Source organism: Arctopsyche grandis, chromosome 2 (assembly GCF_051622035.1).
Source record: "Arctopsyche grandis isolate Sample6627 chromosome 2, ASM5162203v2, whole genome shotgun sequence".
NCBI classification, from domain to species: Eukaryota; Metazoa; Arthropoda; class Insecta; order Trichoptera; family Hydropsychidae; genus Arctopsyche; species Arctopsyche grandis.
This window is the reverse complement of record NC_135356.1, coordinates 35,711,771-35,734,230: the sequence shown is the minus strand read 5'-3', so window position 1 is coordinate 35,734,230 and position 22,460 is coordinate 35,711,771. Positions and strand designations below refer to the sequence as shown.

Sequence of the window (22,460 nt, the reverse complement as noted above, 5' to 3'; positions counted from 1 at the left end):
TTTTTTAAATCCAATTCCTGGGATCCGAGATAAGAATTCCCGGGACACGGGACAACAAAAATTCCATGAATTCCCGGGAATGTCTGTCCCGGGTCGACCCGGGTCAGAAACCCTAGTATGTATGTATGTATTTTTCGTCAATTTAATTAATAGTCGACAGTCTGTTATTCTGACGTCATTGAACAAATAATTCGCTTTTTTCTGATTCAAAGTTCCCGGGGGCGTAGGCGCCGAGGGCGAAGCCCTAGGGCTTCGCCCCCTAAGGGGCGCAGACGTCGAGGGTGGAGCCCTAAGGGGCGTGAACCCCGGGGGTGTACATACATTTTTTTATAAGAGACTTACTATATATGTTTGTTTGTTCGTGACAGTCAATTTAATAACAAAAGCAAATGAGTATTCAAATAAATTTAATAAAATATTTACTATTAGATTAGTCATGTTTAAGCGGTTTATATTACAAATACCGAGCGGAGCCGGGTAATACAGCTAGTAGTGAATAAAATCATTAATATTTCGTAATTTTATATAGTTTATAATGCAAGTTAATTATTTTAAATAAATTATTATCCTAGAATTTTCAATTTAAAGGATTATGTTTTCAATGTAAAATATTATGATTAAGAAAATGTTTACTATTAGATTAGCCATGTTTAAGCGGTTTATATTATAAATACCGAGCGAAGCCGGGTAAAAACACTAGTAAACTATAAAATAACACCACAGATCATTTAAAAAAGATTATATATTTATTTATTTAATATACTTGGGTGAGGTGGCAAAGCCGATAGACCCAAGTAAATATAATTTTGAATATATTTATATTTATTGAATTGAATAAAATATAATTTCATAAAAAAAAATATTTTTACACTTATACTCGTAGTTTTCATAAGTGTAAGAAGACACTTATGAAAAACGAACATGCTGTCCTTTACACTGCCTCTTGACCAATAGAATTTCGTATAGACAATATAATATTGTACGTGCGAAATGCTATAAGTGTTTTCCTATAGCGGATAAACTGTATTTTTTTACTGTAGTCGATCCGATTATCGTGATGGTGCGTACGCACCAGACTTCAAAATATCGAAATAAAAATTAAATCCGACTGGTTGGCTAGATTTTTTTTATATTTTGGCAACAGTAGTACTAAATAGAGGTACTAACGGCCACACATCTGCTCAACTATAAGCGTTTTTCTTAAATAATGAGTATTAAACTTATGAAACAAAAATTTGTGGTGTTAATATGATATCATACTCGAAACCAAGTCAAAGTTTGATGATTCGGATTATCCGTGTTTTTCAATTATCCGTGCCCTCCCTCCCCAGCATAGTGTACTGTATACCGCATTTCTCCATGAATGCCCACCTTAATGCTGCGTGCACATTGACGCGACGCGACTCGACGAGGATCTGGTTCAACCTTCGTTCGTTTCCACAATATTACACGCACACATCCGGCCAGACAGAGAGACGGAAAGAGGATATGACGCAGATCGGGGCGTTCTCACGCATAATGACTTTTCCTCGGGTGAATTTTATAATGTGATCGTTATATGAAAAAGCGTGAAATACGACACACCATTTTTCACGCGCTCTCCCATTGTTTCAAGAAGGGCTCAGGGCTCAGGGGTCGGGGCGTGCGATATTATTAGGTCGTCTGTTTCGTGACAAAACGTGTGACTGTCACATTTTCGGCGTTATTCTTTTGTAACACGGCGATGTACGCATGACAATATTTGCTATCGTGTCGGTCGGGAAAATGTAATTAGTGCAATTACTTCGCAGAACGACACCAGTTAAACTTTATACGTACGTACGTATGTGACATTAGACAAATTGAAATTTGTGGTCATCATTTGCTTTGAGCACTTACGTATTGTATAATATGACATATAACGTATTATATGTATCTAAAATAAAAATAAAAATATATGTAACTAAAATGTAAGAGCTTTCATTCAGATTAACAGCTTTTTTTATATTCACGTTATATTATAGTTGCATGTTTATTACGTACATTATGATAAATGGTATGAAGTATGTATATCTTCTTCTAATATATAATTTGGAAAGAGACTTTGTATGTATGTATCCTTCGTTCGTAGAAATCCGTGACGTCATCGAACAAATAATTCGCTTTCTTCCGATTCAAAGGATTCGAAGTTTCCGGGGGCGTAGGCGCTGTGGGCAACGCCCTAGGTGGCGCAGACGCCGGGGGCGGAGACGCCGGGGGCGTACATATAATTTTTTATAAGAGACTTACTATATATGTTTTTTTGTTCGTGACAGTCAATTTAATAAATAAAAAAACAAATGAGTATTCAAATAAATTTATTTAAACTATTCAAATAAATTTAATAAAATGTTTGCTATTAGATTAGTCATGTTTAAGCGGTTTATATTACAAATACCGAGCGAAGCCGGGTTACCTGACAACTCGTTTACAGATTTTCCGTAAACCGAGGATGCGCTCCAGGTCGTTTCGTATACGGCCATCTCTTTCTCACCCCGTCTGTTCACCAAGATCTCGTTTTCTCACCCCGTCTGTTCACCAAGATCTGTTATCGGTGAACAGACGGTCTGTGAAAGAGATGGCTGCATACGTAATGGCATAGTAAACGAGATCTTGGTGAACAGACGGGGTGAGAAAGAGATGGCCGTATACGTAATGCCTGGAGCGCATCCTCGGTTTACGGAAAATCTGTGAACGAGTTGTCGTGTCACCGGGTAATACAGCTAGTATAAATATAAATAACAGGGCTTTTGAGTCGGTTCAAAATGTACCGACTCCAACTTGAACGATTTTAGTAAGATTGACTTTTCTTTTGCCAACGTATAAAATTATCTATATCTACATACATAGATATATATATATATATATATATATATATATATATATATATATATATATATATATATATATATATATATATATATATATAATTGAATGTGTGGGGTAAGATATATGAGAGTTTTGCAAAATGGAGGCGTGTAGAAGAGGACTTCTTTCATCAGTGGATAGGGAATAAACTGTACATTATGATGATGATGATGATGATTTATTTACAATTACAATTCAGTAAGAATAGAATTTACCCGCTGTCACTTAAAACGGCCCGAACAAGTATCAAAATATCATATACGCCTTCTGAAAGGGACTAGTGCATAATTCGATATGGGTAAAGGAAAAGGTCTAAAACATGTGGTCAAAGATTTCACATACGCTTTGTTAGCCGTATTCCCTTTGACATGATGGATCGGTGCTCAGGTCACTTCTGCACGACAAATTACGAAGGCCTTATTTATTTGGTCTTTCATCCTCAGCTTGCTGTAACGCGAGATTTATCCATTTTGTTACTTGTACAAATACAGGACAAAAGTCACTCGATTGCGACACGTTTGGAAATAAAAACAATCCAAAATAATAACTGCAACATGTTATGTACATATGTATATCTCTTGAACACGTTTTAAATTGGAAATGCTACACGTTCAGATTATATTAAGGTTATCGAAATTTTCCCATCTGAAAATACTACATATATATATATATATATATATATATATATATATATATATATATATATATATATATATATATATATATATATATATATATATATATATATATATATATATATTATTTATTTATTTATTTATTTATTTAAAGTTTGGACCGTTGTAGCATTACAGGAATTCCTAATGTATATATGTAGAGCTTTCAAGTCGGCTTAAACTGAAACCGAAAAGCCGGCTTTTTGAACATTTTTCAAAAATCCGAAAACCGGCTTTTTTGGTTCGATCTACCGTTTTTCTAAGGTTTTCTTTAATTAATGTTTTTTCCTCAAAATTAATAATTATGAATTACAAATTTCTATGAAAGATCAAAAAAAAATGTTGTCATGAATTATTTTATGAAAATTGCAATGGTTCGACAAGCATTTGTTGTTTTAAACTAAAACAGATGTGTAAAAATAACTATAATGTAATATATATAATATAATATATATAATATCTCTAATAATGAAAGCTGGAAATATTTCGTAGTTCATTACAGTGGCGTAGCGTGAATTCCTGGTGCCACCTCGCAAAATATTTTAAGGCGCCCCCCCCCCCCCCCCATATATTCATATTATTAACTTCCAGCACAATAACTTTCCAAATTAATAATTTATACCTTTTTTACGTATCGGTATATGTCAAAGTGCATTAATAGTATCTGGACGACCAAAAGGCAGTGCACAATCTGTTGAAAGTAACTGATGGTGAATTTTCCCTAAAAACTTCCCACCTGTTAATGGCGACAGTGAAAAATTTATTTTATTTTATTGTTTACATATTGAAAAATAAACCAAAAGGTTTCTGAGAAAAACATAAAAAACCTCGATTCTCTAGAGTAAAAGTACTACTTCCGGTTCAGATAAAAATATTTAAAAAATATAAGGTTATAAAAATTATTATTTCTATTACATGTAAAAAAGATTTAATCCAATTCAGTTGGCGGTTTGGGAGATAATTGAATTCAAAAACTTAAAAAAAGAGGACACCTATAAGGGGAGGTACCATTTCCGGTCAACTTAAAAATTTGAAAAAATTTTACGTCGTGTCGATAAGAATTTCAGTAACCGATACTAAGTTTCGGTTTGATAGGACTAACGGTGTTCGATGACGTCACGGATTTCTACGAACGAAGGATACATACATACAAAGTCTCAAAGTTTTTTTATTAAATTTATTTGAATCGAAAATAATATATATCGCATCGTCATAGAATCGTCATGTTTTGTTTACAAAGTTCTCAATCAAAGATACAAAGTCTATATTATACCAGAATCCGGCGCCCCCCCTGAATCTTCGCCCCCTGCGTTCCACGGGGCCTTCGCCCCCGGCGCCCCCCGAGTTTATTTGAATCGATATATATATATATATATATATATATATATATATATATATATATATATATATATATATATATATATATATATATATATATATATATATATATATATATATATATATATATATATATATATATATATATATATATATATATATATATATATATATATATATATATATATATATATATATATATATATATATATATATATATATATATATATATATATATATATATATATATATATATATATCGAATCGTCATAGAAACTGATTTGTTTTCAATGTTACGAACCAACATTACATATTTACATACATACAAAGTCTATTTCGAAATTATATATTAGATATGGGTCTACGTGACGAGACAGAATGTTAAAAGACAGAAACCGCAAATATCGGAAGGCAAAGATCGAAAATCAAAAGACCTGAAGTTGAAAGATCAAAAAAAATGGTGCATGCTAAACGGTACATACTCTCTTAATTTGCGCGAGCAGGATACAACGGGAACAAGAGGAACAGGCTTTTCCTCCCGTATTAATGTGCGCGCGCAGAATACGGGAGGAAAAGCATGTTCCTTTTGTTCCTGTTGTATCCTGCTCGCGCAAATTAAGTGAGTATGTACGTGAGTATGTACCGTTTACTATGCACCATTTTTTTTTATCTTTCGCCTTAAGATCTTTCGATTTTCGATCTTTGCCTTCCGATATTTGCGTTTTCTGTCGTTTAACATTCTGTCTCGTCACGGAGACCGATTAGATATTCATGAAACGATTAGCTTCAGTGAATCAATAGAAAAAATATCAATAAATAAAAAATGAACCTTTATCATAAATTGCATAGTCAAATGCTATTTTATTCCACTTGCAGATTTATCTCACGAGGAGGAGCTGGTGCAGAGACTAGCCGAGTTGCAAGTCCGATTGCAGTATTTGGAGGCTGTGTACAGGGCTCGTCAAGAGGACGTAGCTGCCCTTCAGCCAACTTTAGACAGCACAGCTGCTCTTGCTCCAGCTATTCAAGGACTTCTCAGAAACATGACTGGTTTGTTGTGCTAGCACCCTCCAGCGCACATACGAGCATCTTCAATTTTAATTTTTATATTCTTTTTTTAACTTTCAGGTCTCCGTTCGGCGAACGGCTTGAACAATACTCAAATAAAGGGCCTGAGGATGCCGTCTTCTTTCCATTTCTTACCACACTTGTTGGACAATCCTCTGAGCATTCGACCGGCTTTTCTAGTCAGCAACGGCCGAAGCGGAGTGTCTGTAGTTTTGGGTATTCCGACAGTCCGCCGGGAAAAGGAAACGTACCTATTGCCGACTCTGCACAATTTGGTCGAAGCTATGAATTCTGAAGAGGCAGCCGATAGTTTGATCATAGTCTTTATTGCCGAGACTGATATGGAGTATGTTTTGCAAACAGCGAGACTCATTGAAAATCAGTATGTATCATTAGTTTTTATTACCGTGTTCGTTTTCAAATAAGCGCTAGTCTATTGAGTAATTAATTGCTTACATAACTTGCTAAACAACACTATGACATGCTATCTATGGATATGAATAAATGTAGCGTGCGCGCTTCAACTTTGCGTTTGCGAAATTAATATTCATATACAGAATCGACTCTAGGAAAAAAATAACAGTGTATTAAGATTGCAATCCTATTATCCTTCATTGGCATATTATATTAAATTTACCCATTTACGAGTAATATATAAAAATAATGAAATAAAAATGTATATGTGTATGTATGCGGTCTCCGTGACGAGCCAGAATGTTAAATTACAGAAAACGCAAATATCGGAAGGCAAAGATCGAAAATCGAAAGATCTTAAGTCGAAAGATCAAAAATAATGGGTGCATTGTAAACGGTACATACTCACTTAATTTGCGCGAGCAGGATACAACAGGAACAAGAGGAACAGGCTTTTCCTCCCGTATTAATGTGCGCGCGCAGAATACGGGAGGAAAAGCCTGTTCCTCTTGTTCCTGTTGTACCCTGCTCGCGCAAATTAAGTGAGTATGTACGTGAGTATGTACCGTTTATCATGCACCTTTTTTTTTGATCTTTCGACTTAAGATCTTTCGATTTTCGATCTTTGCCTTCCGATATTTGTGTTTTCTGTAATTTAACACTTTGGCTCGTCACGTAGACCCGTATGTATGATACAGTTATAAAGTGTATAATATGTCACAGTGAAATTATATTTCAAGTGAAAATATATTTTCACTTAAGGGTTGGTTTCATTCATTTAAGATTAGATTTTTAGGGTTGGTATTATTTAAGGGTTAGGATAGGTTAGGTTAAGTAAAGGGCAGTGGCGGTTTTAGGGGGGGGGGGCTTGGTCTGGTGGCACCCGAGGGCGCCGCTCGATGCGCCAAAGGTGCTTTAAAACTTAAATCTAGAGCGCCAAAATCCATACAAAATTTTAGATTAGAGCGCCAAAGGCGGAATTTTTTTCTAAGGGTGTTTAGAAAGAATTGCCCGAGGGCGCCATTGGGTGTAAGGCCGGCACTGAGTAAGGGTTAGCCGTTGGTAGGGTTAAATTTATAGAGTTTAACGTTATAAATTCATTGTTTGATACATTTTCACTGCTTAAATTGGTGAAAATATATTTTCACTTAAAATAGACTTTCACTGTAACATATCTACCATTTGTAATGTCCTTTGACTAGTTGGAATATATTCCATTGAACCTAGTACTAACTACCGTTAGAGTTGAAGTGTATTTACAGTTGTAATATATTTTGACTAGTTGGAGCATATTCCGTCCGGAATTACATTCCAACTAGTCAAAATATATAACAGCTGAAAATACAATTCAACTATAAGTTGGTACCAGGTTAGATGGAGAGGTTAGGTTTCAGTGAAAACGTCACTCGACTAGTTAATTGAGTTGGAAAGTCACATTTTTTTTTGTTTTGAACACATTCTTAGAGTTATCGTAATACGGTATCCGTTACTTTTATTCGTAATATTTACAAAATATTAATGTATTATTGAATTTTAAAGCAATCGTAAAAAAATCAGAGCTGTCAAAACTCAACTGTTATATTACACTGGCGCACATTGTTGAAAGTGTATTTGCGCATGTTGATATATAATTTACTAGTTAGATTATATTCGAATATGAATGATCAAAAACGCCATTTGGAATATATTACAACTGAAAATACACTTCGATTGTAACATACATATACAATAGATTGGACAAATGAAAGATTAAACATATTTATGCATGATATAGACATGTTACATCCAATTTAAAGTGCGTATTTCATAAAAATACTGAAAAAATGCTTAGTTCACGTATGGTTCAAGTTCGTTGCTTTTTTCAAGAATTTGTCAAAACTAACCAGCGATTTCATGAATTGGGCAATACAGATAGTGGCGTCCTCTGCAACTTTTATTAAACAATTCATAAAAAAATTCATTACATTTTTCTATGAACTTTAAGCATCATTATATATGTATATATATTATAAAGATTGAGTCGATAAAATTCAATATTATTCTCTATATCGAAATTCTAACAATTTTCGTTAGATATGTACACATTATGCATAGTATGTATATTGAAAACTTTTCCGATCCCAAACGTATATACCAATTAAAAGTTTAAAACGTGCGTGATACTACGATATTTTCACAATAACATTAAACAAAACAAAGTTTTAATACCAAATATTAAACTCGTCCCGCTTTATAAAACCAAAGATAATGTTTATAAATGCGATTTTATTAAATTACGTAGACGAAGTATGTACATATATAATATAACTACATACATCGTAATTATTAATCAAGATCCCAAGTTCCCCCTTACACGTGTATCCAATATGAAATTGTTCACGTGACTCGTTATTCAAAATTAATATGTCACACCTGAATATTCACATCAAATATTCTCTTTTGAAGACTTGTCTTATGAATATATTATGTATAGTTGAATAGATCGTTATTACAAAGGGGTGTGTTACAAAATCAACAATTTGAACATAATCAATAGAAACTACAAGTTTTGTATACTTTTTCGATTTACTATTTACATGTAGTAGTAGTAGTAGTAGTAGTAGTTGTAGTTGTAAAATCATTAAAGCCCCCCTCCCCAAAGCTTTAAATAAAAATGGCCGTGATATAATATGTATACCAAATTAGTTGGTTGTAAATTGAAAACTAGATTTAAAATTACAAATAAAAAATAAATAAAGCCTCTTGTATATTTTGTATATAAAAATTAAGACAATATATAACAAATCGATTGTATCGACCAATGCAACCAAAAAGACGTTGTAAGCGTTTCGATGCAACTCAGTTAATGTGCATGATTTAAGCAAAAACTTTCCATGTCAACGAGTTGAAAACAACAACAACAATATCGATCGATTCGTACAGCGAGATGTCAGTGTCAAAAATGTCACAATGACAGTCGAAACTGATGTATTTGGGCATAACAAGCATATCGAATCACCATTATAATATAAACATTTTAAAATTCATTATATAACCTACGAGTGAGGTAAAAATATATATTAAAGATAATTAGGACATACATATAAAGCAAATTTTATAAGATATAGTCAAAAAGAAAACGTTATAGGCGTTTAAACCATTAAAATCTGACAAAGAGGGGGGCGGAAAGACAAATAAATACGGCAACTTACCATTAGCCCTAATGAAAAACCATATACTGAAAATCATGGTTAAAACGATGATAGTGTTGCGTAGGGGTGGGTGTAGGATTCAAATAAAAGGCCAAAGTCGCTTCACAGCATTTATTGGGTGATTAAGGAGATCCACGCACTGTCAGTGCTCCGTCGGGAATGCCTTCATATGGCCCAAGTAACTGCTTATAAAGGGTAGGTCGCTCAATGCATCTTCCTCGACGCGTTTGTTAACCTATTGTTATAGTCACGTACTAGATACCCAGTATCATGGTCCTGGCATGCAGTCCCACGCTTTCGCGCTGTCAGCTCTGAGAACTCTAGCGGGAAGTGACCGAATGCCGTTACCGACCACTAAGTCTCCATTGTTAGCCGACTGGAGATAATCCTCGAAAACCAATTAAAACGGCGGCTCCTTTTAACATATACTACAATAGCATATTTTTTTACTGAAGTGGGGCCTCAAATTTATATGTTTGAATAATAATAAGTCTATGTTTGAATAATAATAAGTAATGATTTTAGTACTATGGAATATGATGTGTTAGGGTTTTCTCACTTTTAATGTGGTTTGATGTTTGTTAATTTCAGATTTCCAAATCAAATTGAATCCGGCTTGATCGAAATACTATCACCTCCAGCTTCGTACTATCCTGACTTCGATAAGTTGAAGATGACTCTGGGAGACTCCCTCGAGAGAGTAAAATGGCGGACGAAACAAAATTTAGACTTTGTCTTTCTCATGACGTACGCTCAGCCAAAGGGAACGTTCTACGTGCAGCTTGAGGACGATATTTTGGCAAAACACAACTTTGTAACGACAATGAAGAACTACGCCATCGAAATCACAGCGAAGAAACAGCACTGGTTCGTCCTTGACTTCTGTCAGCTAGGATTCATCGGCAAAATGTTCAAATCGGCCGAGCTGCCTTGGGCCATCACATTCTTCCAGATGTTCTACAACGACAAACCCGTCGACTGGCTATTGAATTATTTAATTGTAACGAAAATATGCAACCAGGATAAAGATAGTGTATGTATTATGAATTTATACATTTCTACATGTTTTATCATTCCGCATGAATATGTATTTGTTATTCTGTATATGCATAATTTTCATTTTCAACAGAAGCAATGCAAGCAAGACAAGTCTAAGCTGTGGGTTCATTATAAACCATCCCTGTTTCAACACATAGGCACACATTCGTCCCTCAAGGGGAAAGTTCAAAGATTAAAGGTGACTTTTTATACTTCAAATGCGGTGGATGTTATAAAATAAGCTTAATGATGCAATTTTTCATGAACTGGAAGATACACGTAAACTGTAACACGTACACTAAAACTGGCCAGATTGGTTTGTGTATGAACAAACTAGTATGTTCGTGAGCGAACGGAATGTAAACTTGGACTGTAACATGTATAATATACATACATATATACAAATAGACATTTTCTTCTATTAAAAGCTATCTTGAAAAGTGTACTGTACTATTTGAGAAAATTATCATTTTATTACACTTAAATAATTTTACATAATAGTATACTTTATTAGTATACTATTATGTAATAGTAACAGCAGATTTTATTGTAAATTGTAAGCATCTATCGCAAAATTCTAATTATGCAAATCTCTAATAATATGTATCTACCTAACTATGTATGTACATATGTTACAGTGAAAGCATATTTCAAGTGAAAATATATTTTCACTAGTGAAAATATATTTTCACTAGTGAAAATATATTTTCACTAGTGAAAATGTATTTTCACCAATTCAAGCAGTGAAAATGTATCAAACAATGAATTTACAACGTTTAAGTCTATAAATTTAACCCTAACAACCCAATCTTAAATAAATAAAACCAACCCTGAAAATGTCACTAGTTATGATTTCACTGAAACGTCATTGAAAATATATTTTCACTAGAAATATAATTTCACTGTGACATATGTATGTATATGTATGGATGTGGTGCATCTGCTCTAAAATCGCCAGACAAATTGAACGACAGATTAACGGATGGCTGCTTTAAATGCAATTCTCGTCTTCTCGAATGATAGATTGCACATCAGATGACGGGTTACCTTTCGATGTGCACAGATGCAATTATTAAAATGGTGATTATTAAAATTGAGTTGGATCTTTCAGGCGAGTTTAAAATAAGGCAAGATTCGATAAGTTCCGAATCTTGCCTTATTAAACTCGCCAGAAAGATTCAACTCAATTTTAATAATTGCATCTGTGCACATCGAAAGGTTACTCGTCATCTGATGTGCAATCTATCATTCGAGAAAACGAGAATTACGTTTAAAGCTGCCGTTCGTTTATCTGGCGATTTTAGAGCGGATGCACCAAACCCATATGTATATGTAGGTCGATAAAGCAGTTTTCATTTTCAAGTTATGTATGTATATTTGAATTTACGAGGCTTACAAGTCAGAGTAACGACGTGTTATAATTTCACGCTTAGTTTAAGCTGCTGAGGATTATTTATTATATATTTTAGATACATTCACCGTATTTTTCATTTTCATACACATAAATGTTTACATACACAGTGAATACGTCTACTTGGATTTGAGCGTAGCCTTTAATTAATCATATTTTTTTCTATAAATTTCAGGACAAACAATTTGGAAAGGTGTCGTTGTTTTTTCCCCACGTTAATCCACCATTAGCATCGGCAACATCCGACATACGAACATACAAGCATTACACGCTGAGCCGAGCTTACATGGGTGAAACATATTTTTGGGGACTGTTCGCCCAACAGGGAGATCATCTTACATTTACCTTTCGAAATCCTATCACACTAACGAGGTATTATCGGTAGCAATAAATACTAAACGTAAATTACATACCTGTGTATAATTAGTCTGCGAATGTGCCTGCAACTTTGCCGCTGCGTATGTGCGATTTGAATCAAATAATATTCAGAAATCAATTGTTTTTGTTACATTTTATCAGAACATATGCGCGGTTCTTTGCGAGTGGATTTTGTAATTTATTGCATTCACGCAATAAAGTTTTTGTATTATTAAATCATAAAGTTTATTGCTTCTGTTGAAGCTAATGCTATTTATCAGTGGCTTGTATCTTTTTATTAAAATTGTAATATTTTATCACTAGCGGATGTATCTAGAGTCGCTCGACTATATGATAATGCATTGCTAAAGCTGAATACAAGCACTTAGTGCCTATTATCTTAGGATGTGAAGTCATTAGAAAAATGTGACCAATTTTAAAAATCAAATTGAATTTTTTTGAAATGCCAATACAAATTGGCGCATACATAGTGAGCTGATAATATTTATTGTTTTTATTAATGAATACATGTAGTGTTCAAATGTCGGCTGTCCTCGATTTGACATAAACATGAAATAACACTCATTATGTAACATATTAGTGAAGTAAAAATGTATGTGAGAGATAATGAGAGCCTATAATGCAAATTTTATCAGGTATAGTGTAAAAAAGATAAAATTATAGGCGGTTATGGTTCGGTGATTACTAGTCAAATGTGAACCGGTCACAGGACAACCGGTCGCTCGAGATCGGTCACACGTGATCACCCGTCACACTAAAACTTGGTCACGAGAAAACTGGTCACACCTTAAAACTGTTCACACCCTGAAATCGGTCAACCAGTTTTCTCGTGACCGATTTTAGGGTGTGACCATTTTTAGTGTGACGGGTGATCACATGTGACCGATCTAGAGCGACCAGTTGTCCTGTGACTGGTTTACATATGACTAGTAGTCCGTTTGCCGGCGTTTATACAATTAAAATCTGACAAAGCCAGTGGGTGGCGAAAAGTCAAACATATAAGGCTTCTGGCCACTAAATGTCATCGTCTCCAAAGTTTTTGCATTCTTAAACGTGTTTATTGTGATTATTTTTCACCATTGAACTATTGGAAGCTATTTAAATTTGTACCGGTGGCCAAACGGCACCAAATGGCAAAGTTTCGAACCGATCGGAAGAATGTAGGAATATTGCCTGAAGTTAATTAGCGAAGTGAAACATATAAAAGCCTTGTAATAATATAAAGAAGCAAAGATAGAAACACAGTGTCATTGCAAATCTGAGTTAATAGTTTAATATTCTAATACAGAATCGAGTTAAGAAAATATAAACGAACAAGCTTTAAATTCCGAATTGGCCGATTTTTAATGTGTTTGGTTCTGATTTTGGCCATAAGACCACGATTTTGTCCCCACAGCTTTTTTAACTTACAATTTTTTGCTTGGGAGACGCCTGATATACATATGAATGCTATAGTAATTTCATTACTTATGTAGTTAGGTATAATATTAGTTTATTATTTAGTCTTAGCAACTAGCGATTTTTGCTCGGGAGACGCTTAATATATAAATTTGATAATATTGTATATTGTACTTTTGTGTGTGTTTAGTTTCTAAGACGCATCTTTTGTTATTTATGTGTATTATTAATTGTTGTGGCAAAATACATAAGTACATTTTTGTATTAAGTCTGTTGTATTTAATTTGTCCGTACAAAAGTTTGATTACGTTTGTTTTAGATTCTATCTCCGAAGCGGTAATGTTGAGCATTTGTCCGACAAGTTTTACAATACGACGATTGGAGTGCTGCCGGTAAAAAATGTGGTGGCTAACCAGAACTTCACGCAAGAAGGTTTCATCACCGTCGGTCATTTCGATTCGCTCGGCATAGCGGAAGGAAATGTTGATCCGAGATTAGGAAAAATTTTAGCTGTAAGAATCACTGTACAAAGCGACAGTGACACCTGGGTAATTTTAAGCGAGGTGAGTACAGGAAAGAAGATTAATTTTAGTAATTATTATCTATAAAAGCTGTCATGGCCTTTTAAGGTGGTTGAGATTTTTAATGAAACTGTTTTATCGACCTTTATATGTTTTTTGTAATTGTTTTGAAGGTTTTACACAGGTGGACTTGAAATAATTTTTAAATATGAGACTAAAAGTGAATTTATGAGGCTTACAATTAGTAGAATTTGAATGGAAGAAAATATGTAGGTTCGACCTGAATATATTACGGTGCCTCTTCAGTATGCGGCCTACCTTCACATATCTACTTTAGTATGCGATCTACCTTCACATTTTTACTTTAATATGCGATCTCACTGTCTCGGTTCTGGCGTGTGACAGTGATTCTGAATAATACCGACCCTAACAAACATCAAAAATTAATAGGGCCAACCCTAACTTAACCTAACCTAACCTGACCCTTAAATAAGGTGTTGGCTGCTAAGATATGTTTTTTTTTTAAATAAATAACGACCCTAACAACGTAATCTTAAATAAATAGGGCCAACCCAACTTAACCTAACCCTTAAATAAAGGCAACAAATTAAATGTTCAGAATTTAAATCATTTTTGGGTCAGAATAAAAATCAAATTTCGGTCAGAATTTTCATAGCACCACGGTCATAATTATATCATTCAAGGTCAGAATAAATAATCAATGGTTAGAATAAAAACGGTATTTGGTCAGAATAAAAATGATAAATGGTCAGAAAAAGTAATAATTGGTCAGAATGTCGAAAAATGGTAAATGGTCAGAATATTTAAAAATAACTAGTAGTCAGTCAGCATAAAATAAAACTTTGTAGACAATATTGCAATGAATTAAAAATTAATTAATGTTTAAGTAGTTCTTCTATTAAAAAAATAATATGCTTTAATTATCAGTAAACCTTCAAATTTATCGCACATAAATTATTTTGTTATATAAGTACAATAGTAACACCTGTAGTCATCAGATATTACCCAAAAAAAGGAAAACAAAAAAAAAAACATAAATAGTATTATAATTTTTTATTTATCGATCATTATTTCATACACTTTTTTTCTAATCGATAATAATAATCTTGCGCATGCGAATAACTACGCTTGACGTTTGACTGTCGAATAACTACAATACTCGTTTGACGTTTTACTGTCGTACTCTTGACCACTTGTACCAATCTTCAATGTTGCACGCACTAGTAATGATAATAATGCCAACTGACAAAAATGAATCTGACAATCTGTCAACGGTTCGGTGATTACTGGTCACAAATTACTCGTCACAAAGTCCATCATACTAACGATAACTATCATAGTAACGAGAACTTGAGTGCCAAATATTGTGTATTCGCGATTTTCATGGCAAAAATTGTCTTTGTGACCACCCCAATGTGACGAATAGTCCAATTACCTCTGTCAACATAATTCTGACCATTTATTCTGACCATTCATTATAAATTCTGACCAATTAGTATAAATTCTGACCATTTAATATTTATTCTAGTTTTAGTATTCTGACCGTTTAATATAAATTCTGACCAATGTAATATAAATTCTTACCAATGTAATATAAATTCTGACCAAAAACGGATTAAAATTCTGACCGCAAAAATACGAGCCTTAAATAAATAGGTGTTGGCTGCTAAGATTGTTTTTGTGAAAATATTGATGAAATAAAACTTGACATATATTAGCAACCAACACCTACTTATTTAAGGGTCAGGTTAGGTTAGGTTAAGTTAGGGTTGGCACTATTCATTTAAGATTACGCTGTTAGGGTCGGTATTTTCTTCGCTGTTGACGATATTTTGATAGAAATGCTTTGACAACATTATGGGATGGCAGGAAAAAACAAAAATTATAATAAACTGGTCGTTGCTACGATACAAATAAAAAAAAATAGTCGACTGCGATTCAAAGGCATTCTAAAGTACCACCTATATTACTCTACTAGTGTACTCTCGATCAATTTTTGATATCGTTTGAGTAACAATGTAAACAACTAGTGCTCAGCCCGTTGAAGATTGGTTCAAGATTGTTCAATATTGAAAATTGGTTCAAGGCTAAATGGGTTCCAGAAGTGAGATATTTTTTAAAAAGTAAAGGGCTGCCAGAGAAAGCAATATTGTTAAGGGATAATGCTCCTTCTCATCCGAATGAAACTATATAAAAAACAAACAAATGATAGCAAAAATTTTACCGCCTATCGTTACAAATATAATTCAAGATCTCTATCCATCCATGCTGCTTTTTGGTATTAATAATCAACAGGTAGATTTTTTTATTTCAGTCTCCTTAAATGATCTAATTTTTATTTGCTTTTCCAATTACCAAAAGTTTCATTTTATGAGTTCCTGATGCATTTCCACAACACATGGTGATACGTTCCTTAGATGATTTGTATCTGGGAGTGGACTTTAAGATTTGGTTGTTAGGGTTGGTATTTATTAAAAAAAGACATATCTTAGCAGGCAACACCTATTTATTTAAGGGTTAGGTTTAGTTAGAGTTGGCCCCATCCATTTAAGATTAGGTTGTTAGGGTCTGACTGAGACCGCATATTAAAGTAAAAACGTGAAGGTAGATCGCATACTAAAGTAGATATGTGAAGGTAGACCGCATACTAAATTAACACCAATTGATTTTTATATATTCATAATTTTAATTAAATAAATGTGTTATCAGTTATTGATCGCTTGACTATGCATTTGTAAATTACATGTGTAGACATTCAAAATAATTTTTTGAATTCTTATAAATGTTGTTAAGCATTTCATTTCATACTTTTCAATACGATCAAGACGTTATTGAACGCGACAATTTGATTTCTGATTTAAAACTTATTACTTAACTGTTTCAGATACACTTTGTGGAAGCTGAGCAGAGCTGACTGTTCGACTTTGGGTCGATTGGAAGACTGGCTTTTCCTTTTTCCAACGCTATTCGTCCCAAAATCCTCAAGATTATCAACAACGGCATCCCCGTTTCCAGTTATTAAAATACATACATTATAAAATCCACGCACCCCCTCAAATTTAATACCCCTGCACCCGGCCCATCCCACCGACACTATTTTCAACCCGACTTTAGAAAAGCTGACAAACATTTACAAGTAGTTGTACAAAACTGAAATGGCAATTGAAAGTGTGGCCGACAATCTCGCCACGTTTAGCATATAATATATATTTATATAATTATGATATGTATGTAACACGACCATTATACAATCTAGATAAATTTTGTATACCCGTTTATTAATTAAGTCAACCATACAATGAATATTGTAGACATGTAAGGTTTATTGTGTGACATAAGTGTGTTTACCAAGCAAAATATTTACGTTCTTTCACATACAGGGATAGTAATAAATAGTTTGTTAATTGTTTTGTAAAGCACATGTCACCTTTTATATATATATATATGTATGTATCTATGTATTTCTAACGTAACCTTATCCATCGGTATTGACTTTTATAATGCTAAATGTACACACCTAAGCTTCGTCTCATTTTAATTTAAGCACCCCAATACCATTGTATTATAAACACCGGTAATTTTTATTATTGTTTCAATCTGTCTTAGTTGTCAGCAGAAACTATGTAACTATACTACATAGTATAATATTATGTGTATAAATTTGTATATGTAAATGACTAGAGCTAGGATTCTTCAGAGCCGTATAAAGTCACTCTTTATTCGGTGACTATGAAAATGTAATGCTTTGGATAAAATCTCATTTTTATTACCATTACAATTTGATGTTGAATGTTGATAGTGTTTTATCTCACGATTCTTCCTATATATTAAAAGCAGCGTATTTTATCATTTTAACGAATAGAATGTTCAGTTTTATCACTTCCATGATGGAAATATACAAATGCCTGATTTAATCGGTGATTGTTACCACTCTGTAGAGTCCTTAATCTAATGATAACATTCTTTAGTGTGTTTGAAGAAATTCAACAGTATTTTCAATATAATATTCTATTGTAATATGATGATAAGCTTTACACTAAACTGTTTTAGATTTGTATATATGTATGTATTTAAAATTACACCAACCTGTATATGTAACTGAAATAAGTGTCTTTGAAGTGTATGGATAAATTTTCAATAATGATCTTGAATGTGTCGTCGATTTGATTCCGAGTAAGCGGTGTTTCGGTTTCAAATTAAAAGTGTGCGTTGAGAACAACAGTTTTCCTATTTATATTTGCAATAATAATTTATATTGTGGTTATGGAAGTAAATAGGAAGTGCGGTTTGAAGTTGTTAGCGTTTTAATCAAAATCAAAAGCAAAGTTATCAAATAAGTATTGAGTAACTTATGTAAGTGGCCAAAGACTTAATATTTACGCCTGTTTGGCTCTATGTTTTATTTTTATGTTTTGTTAATGCTTTATTGTAATATTGTTTTATATAGGAATGTGTATCATTTTAGCCAACATTTATTCTAACTCGTAGCTTAGATAAATGTTAATGTATGTGTCAGTTACAGTTTACACTGTCATGACTGAAAAAATTGTCTTAAATTTATCAGATGTGTCGTCGTTGAGATCACAAATAAGTGTAAAAAAAAATCCATCATTGTATCTTGAAAATTGGCTGCTTCGCCAAAAAATTGGCAATTGAAAAGAATGCTAATCTTTATTGTTATTATAATTTACGTTGACTGTTGATCTGTATGTATTTTAAAATGGCACAACTTGCCAATTGATTATTTTTTAAACGAACGGTGAAACGATTGAATATACAATTTTGAAAAAAATACAACAAAATTAACGAACGGTGAAACAATTGAGTATACATTTTACTAAAAATGCTACAAAATGGAGTCAAAAGTATACAAAGAATATGAAATGAATCTGTCCTGTCTTCGATCGTTTTACTTTACTATACAAATTTATAAAACTACATAACTTTTCTAAGATGAAAATAAATAGCTGTGTATAAAAAAAAATAGCTGAGGGATCGTTTCAAAGAATGGAAATTCTTACTTTTAACAGTTGCTGTTTTTTTTTTTTAGATATAATGATGGATTTATATGTATAGCTATTTTCAAGAATATTCTGAAAGTGTATAATATCAATAATATTTTTTATTGGCAGTAGTTAAATGTGTAATATAACAAAAATAAAATAAAAATCCCAGTTTATAATTTTTATTATTAAAATGTGATATAATTAAAATGGAAACCTTATATACATATGAAATCCTATATCGGTTTTCATACAAATTTGTTAAATTTTCCTATAAATTTAATTTGTAGAATTATTTAAACGACTAATTTATGAAATAAAATTGTACTACTAAAAGTGCTATACTAATATTGTACATATATATATATATATATACTATGAATTAAATTGCACTTGAATATGTTATTTAAAAGTTTCGCACGCTGGGTTTTAAAATCAATTTGTATTGTATGTATTTGCATACCTGATTGAATCGATATGTAATGGTCAGTGCCATAATTTAATTTTAATATATTATAAATTTGCTGTTATTTATCATTACTTAATAATGCTCAATGTTTCAGTAAAAATGTCAACCATTTTTACATAGATGTGAATTTTAAACTTTAAACTTTAATTTTAAACTGTGTGTGTTTTTAAACTTTTTATTCGATAAATGTTTTAATGGAAGTTTTATATGAATTCAATATCATTGTTAACGATATGTAAATTCTAATGCCAAGTGCCAAGATACAAAAAAAAATGACTTGAGCGTTGATGTCAGACCAATATTTTTATTAATCATTTACTACACAGTAGTGAAGATTGTTTTATAATCATTCATTCAATTGGTTACATCAATGTTAAAGTGTTAAATTTTAGAGGAATGTGTGTATGTACTTAAATTGTTGATTTTCATTTGTTATATTGACTGTATAGTGACTTTTTGTTGAAAATATGTAATTGCAAACTGACAGAATCTCGTACCAATGTACCAGTAATAATAAAGTAGACGTACTTAATTATTGTGAGCTTTTTAGAATAATTTTCAAATCAATCCACTCATTGAATCGTACACATTTAATTAAATATGTTTCTCATTTCACCATTGGTATACATTAAATACATTATATACATTAAATACCCATATATGTATTTTATAAATGTGAATCACTGTATAGATTATGAATAAATTGATGTTTTACATTCCGTTCAATTGGAAATAAATATATATGTATATAACATGCATATATGAAACAGTTTTGTATTATTACAACAGTTGTATAACACATATTCACACAAAAATACATAAAATACTCGACTAAAATGTTATATAATAAATTTTAAACATCCTAGAATTTGTTTTACTGCATCTTTTCAATACAGAAAATTTCACAGTCCATTCCTATTGATATAACGGTTAATACATTGGAAGAAAAAAAATTTAAACTTGTGTTTAAATCACTGGTATCGTGAAAATGAGCACTTAAAATTGAAAAATAAACATCCCTAGCTAAATAAAAACAAAATATATAAAATATTAGCATAATCATTGTCACTTCTTGATCGTGACCTCCATCCCGAAAATCCCGACTTCACAAAATTTGTATATGTACGTTAATAGAAATGGTTTGACTTCAAAAGTAACATATTTCAATTCATTAAAGTTTTTTTCCTCTAACCAAACACGAAAATCGAATTTTCTTCAATTGAAAAATTAGCAAAATCATTTAATATTATTTGAAATGTTGACCCTCCATACGAAGATGTCCGTTTATTAAACAAATTTTTAATGAAGCACACGAGAAAAAAAAACAATGTATGAGAAATGGATAATATTTTTAAAGAATATTTAGAAGAAAAACTTTATCAAGCGAATATATTTTCAAATAAGTTAAAAGCTAGGGAAAAAACTTTTAATAAAACTATTGTAGCATATGCTAAAAGGAGCCGCCGTTATAATTGGTTTTCGAGGATTATCTCCAGGCTTAAAGTTTGTCGGCTAACAATGGAAACCCCCCAAATGGACTTAGTGGTCGGTAACGGCACCCAGCCACTGACCGCTAGAGTTCTCAGAACTGACAGCGCGAAAGCGTGGGACGGCGTGCCGAGACCGTGGGACTGCATATCTAGTACGTGACTATAACAATAGGTAAACAAACGCGTCGAAGAAGATGCAGTGAGCGACCTGCCCTTTATAAGCAGGTACTTAGGCCATATCAAGGCATTCTGAACGGAGCTCTAGCAGTGCGTGGATATCCTTAATCACCCAGTAAATGCTGTGAAGTGACTTGGGCCTTTTATTTGGATCCTCCACCCACCCCTACGCAACACTATTATAATTGCATTTGAAACAAAATTTAATTCCTATAAGTAATTGTAACCAATAAATTTTATTAACTGTGATTCTTGTGGACTATTAAGTGGCATTATTTTAGATGTTCTCTTCTACATACATATATATGTACATTATAATTTAATTAGAAATATTTTTTTCTTAACCGCTTAGACGCCCAGCCGACGCGCTGAGCGTATAATAAATACGGCTGTTTGCGCCTTAAGGCGCTTTGGGCAGCTAAGCGGTTAATTCATTAATTCGTAAACTTTTATTTTTTTATCGTTCGAAATAGTGAATGTCCCTATCTGTGATTTTGGAAATCTGGCAACCCTGCCCAACCAACCCCGACATCTATGGTATTAAACTTGTACATATATAAATTTTGAATTCATATACAAATAGTGGTAAGCATAGTGGGTAAGATGATTTCAAGGAACCATTTCAACAATTAAATCAGAAAAATTGGCAATAAGAAATTATCGACTTGCAGTTACAAATTTTATTTGAAAGGTCTAACAGGTAAACCCCAATGCGCCTTCCTAGACAATTAATTGCAAATATTGCAGCATTTTTTATTACATAAATCGCTGTATTTCTAGAGGATGAAGAACACAATTAAGAATTAATTAATTAATAAATCCATAGAGACATCTATGGATTTAAACTTGTAATTGTAATTCAGATATTTGTGACCAGGGACCCGAACCATTAATTTTTGGTTCCAGTTCGGTAATAAAAATATATATCGGTTCAGTTCCAGTTTTCGGCTATCTTGTATTTTAATATTAGCAAGTTAATGTAA

At 32.6% G+C, this 22,460-nt stretch overlaps 1 protein-coding gene across 5 annotated transcripts in view; it reads left to right on the top strand.

Annotated features, from left to right (window-relative positions):
• Mgat4a (alpha-1,3-mannosyl-glycoprotein 4-beta-N-acetylglucosaminyltransferase a) overlaps nucleotides 1-19,488 on the top strand; it is a 223,151-nt gene extending 203,663 nt beyond the window's left edge. The window contains exons 4-10 of one of the 5 annotated variants that reach the window (XM_077445939.1): nucleotides 5,775-5,948; nucleotides 6,027-6,348; nucleotides 10,163-10,604; nucleotides 10,704-10,808; nucleotides 12,196-12,392; nucleotides 14,116-14,359; nucleotides 17,223-19,488. In XM_077445939.1, coding sequence (XP_077302065.1) covers nucleotides 5,775-5,948; nucleotides 6,027-6,348; nucleotides 10,163-10,604; nucleotides 10,704-10,808; nucleotides 12,196-12,392; nucleotides 14,116-14,359; nucleotides 17,223-17,252 — 1,514 coding nt within the window. In that variant the 3' untranslated portion in view covers nucleotides 17,253-19,488. Of the gene's footprint in view, nucleotides 1-5,774; nucleotides 5,949-6,026; nucleotides 6,349-10,162; nucleotides 10,605-10,700; nucleotides 10,809-12,195; nucleotides 12,995-13,298; nucleotides 14,063-14,115; nucleotides 15,346-17,222 lie in introns of those variants that run through there. The other 4 variants (XM_077445937.1, XR_013261601.1, XR_013261602.1 and 1 more) reach the window with 4 other exon arrangements.
• The last annotated feature ends 2,972 nt before the right edge of the window (nucleotides 19,489-22,460 follow it).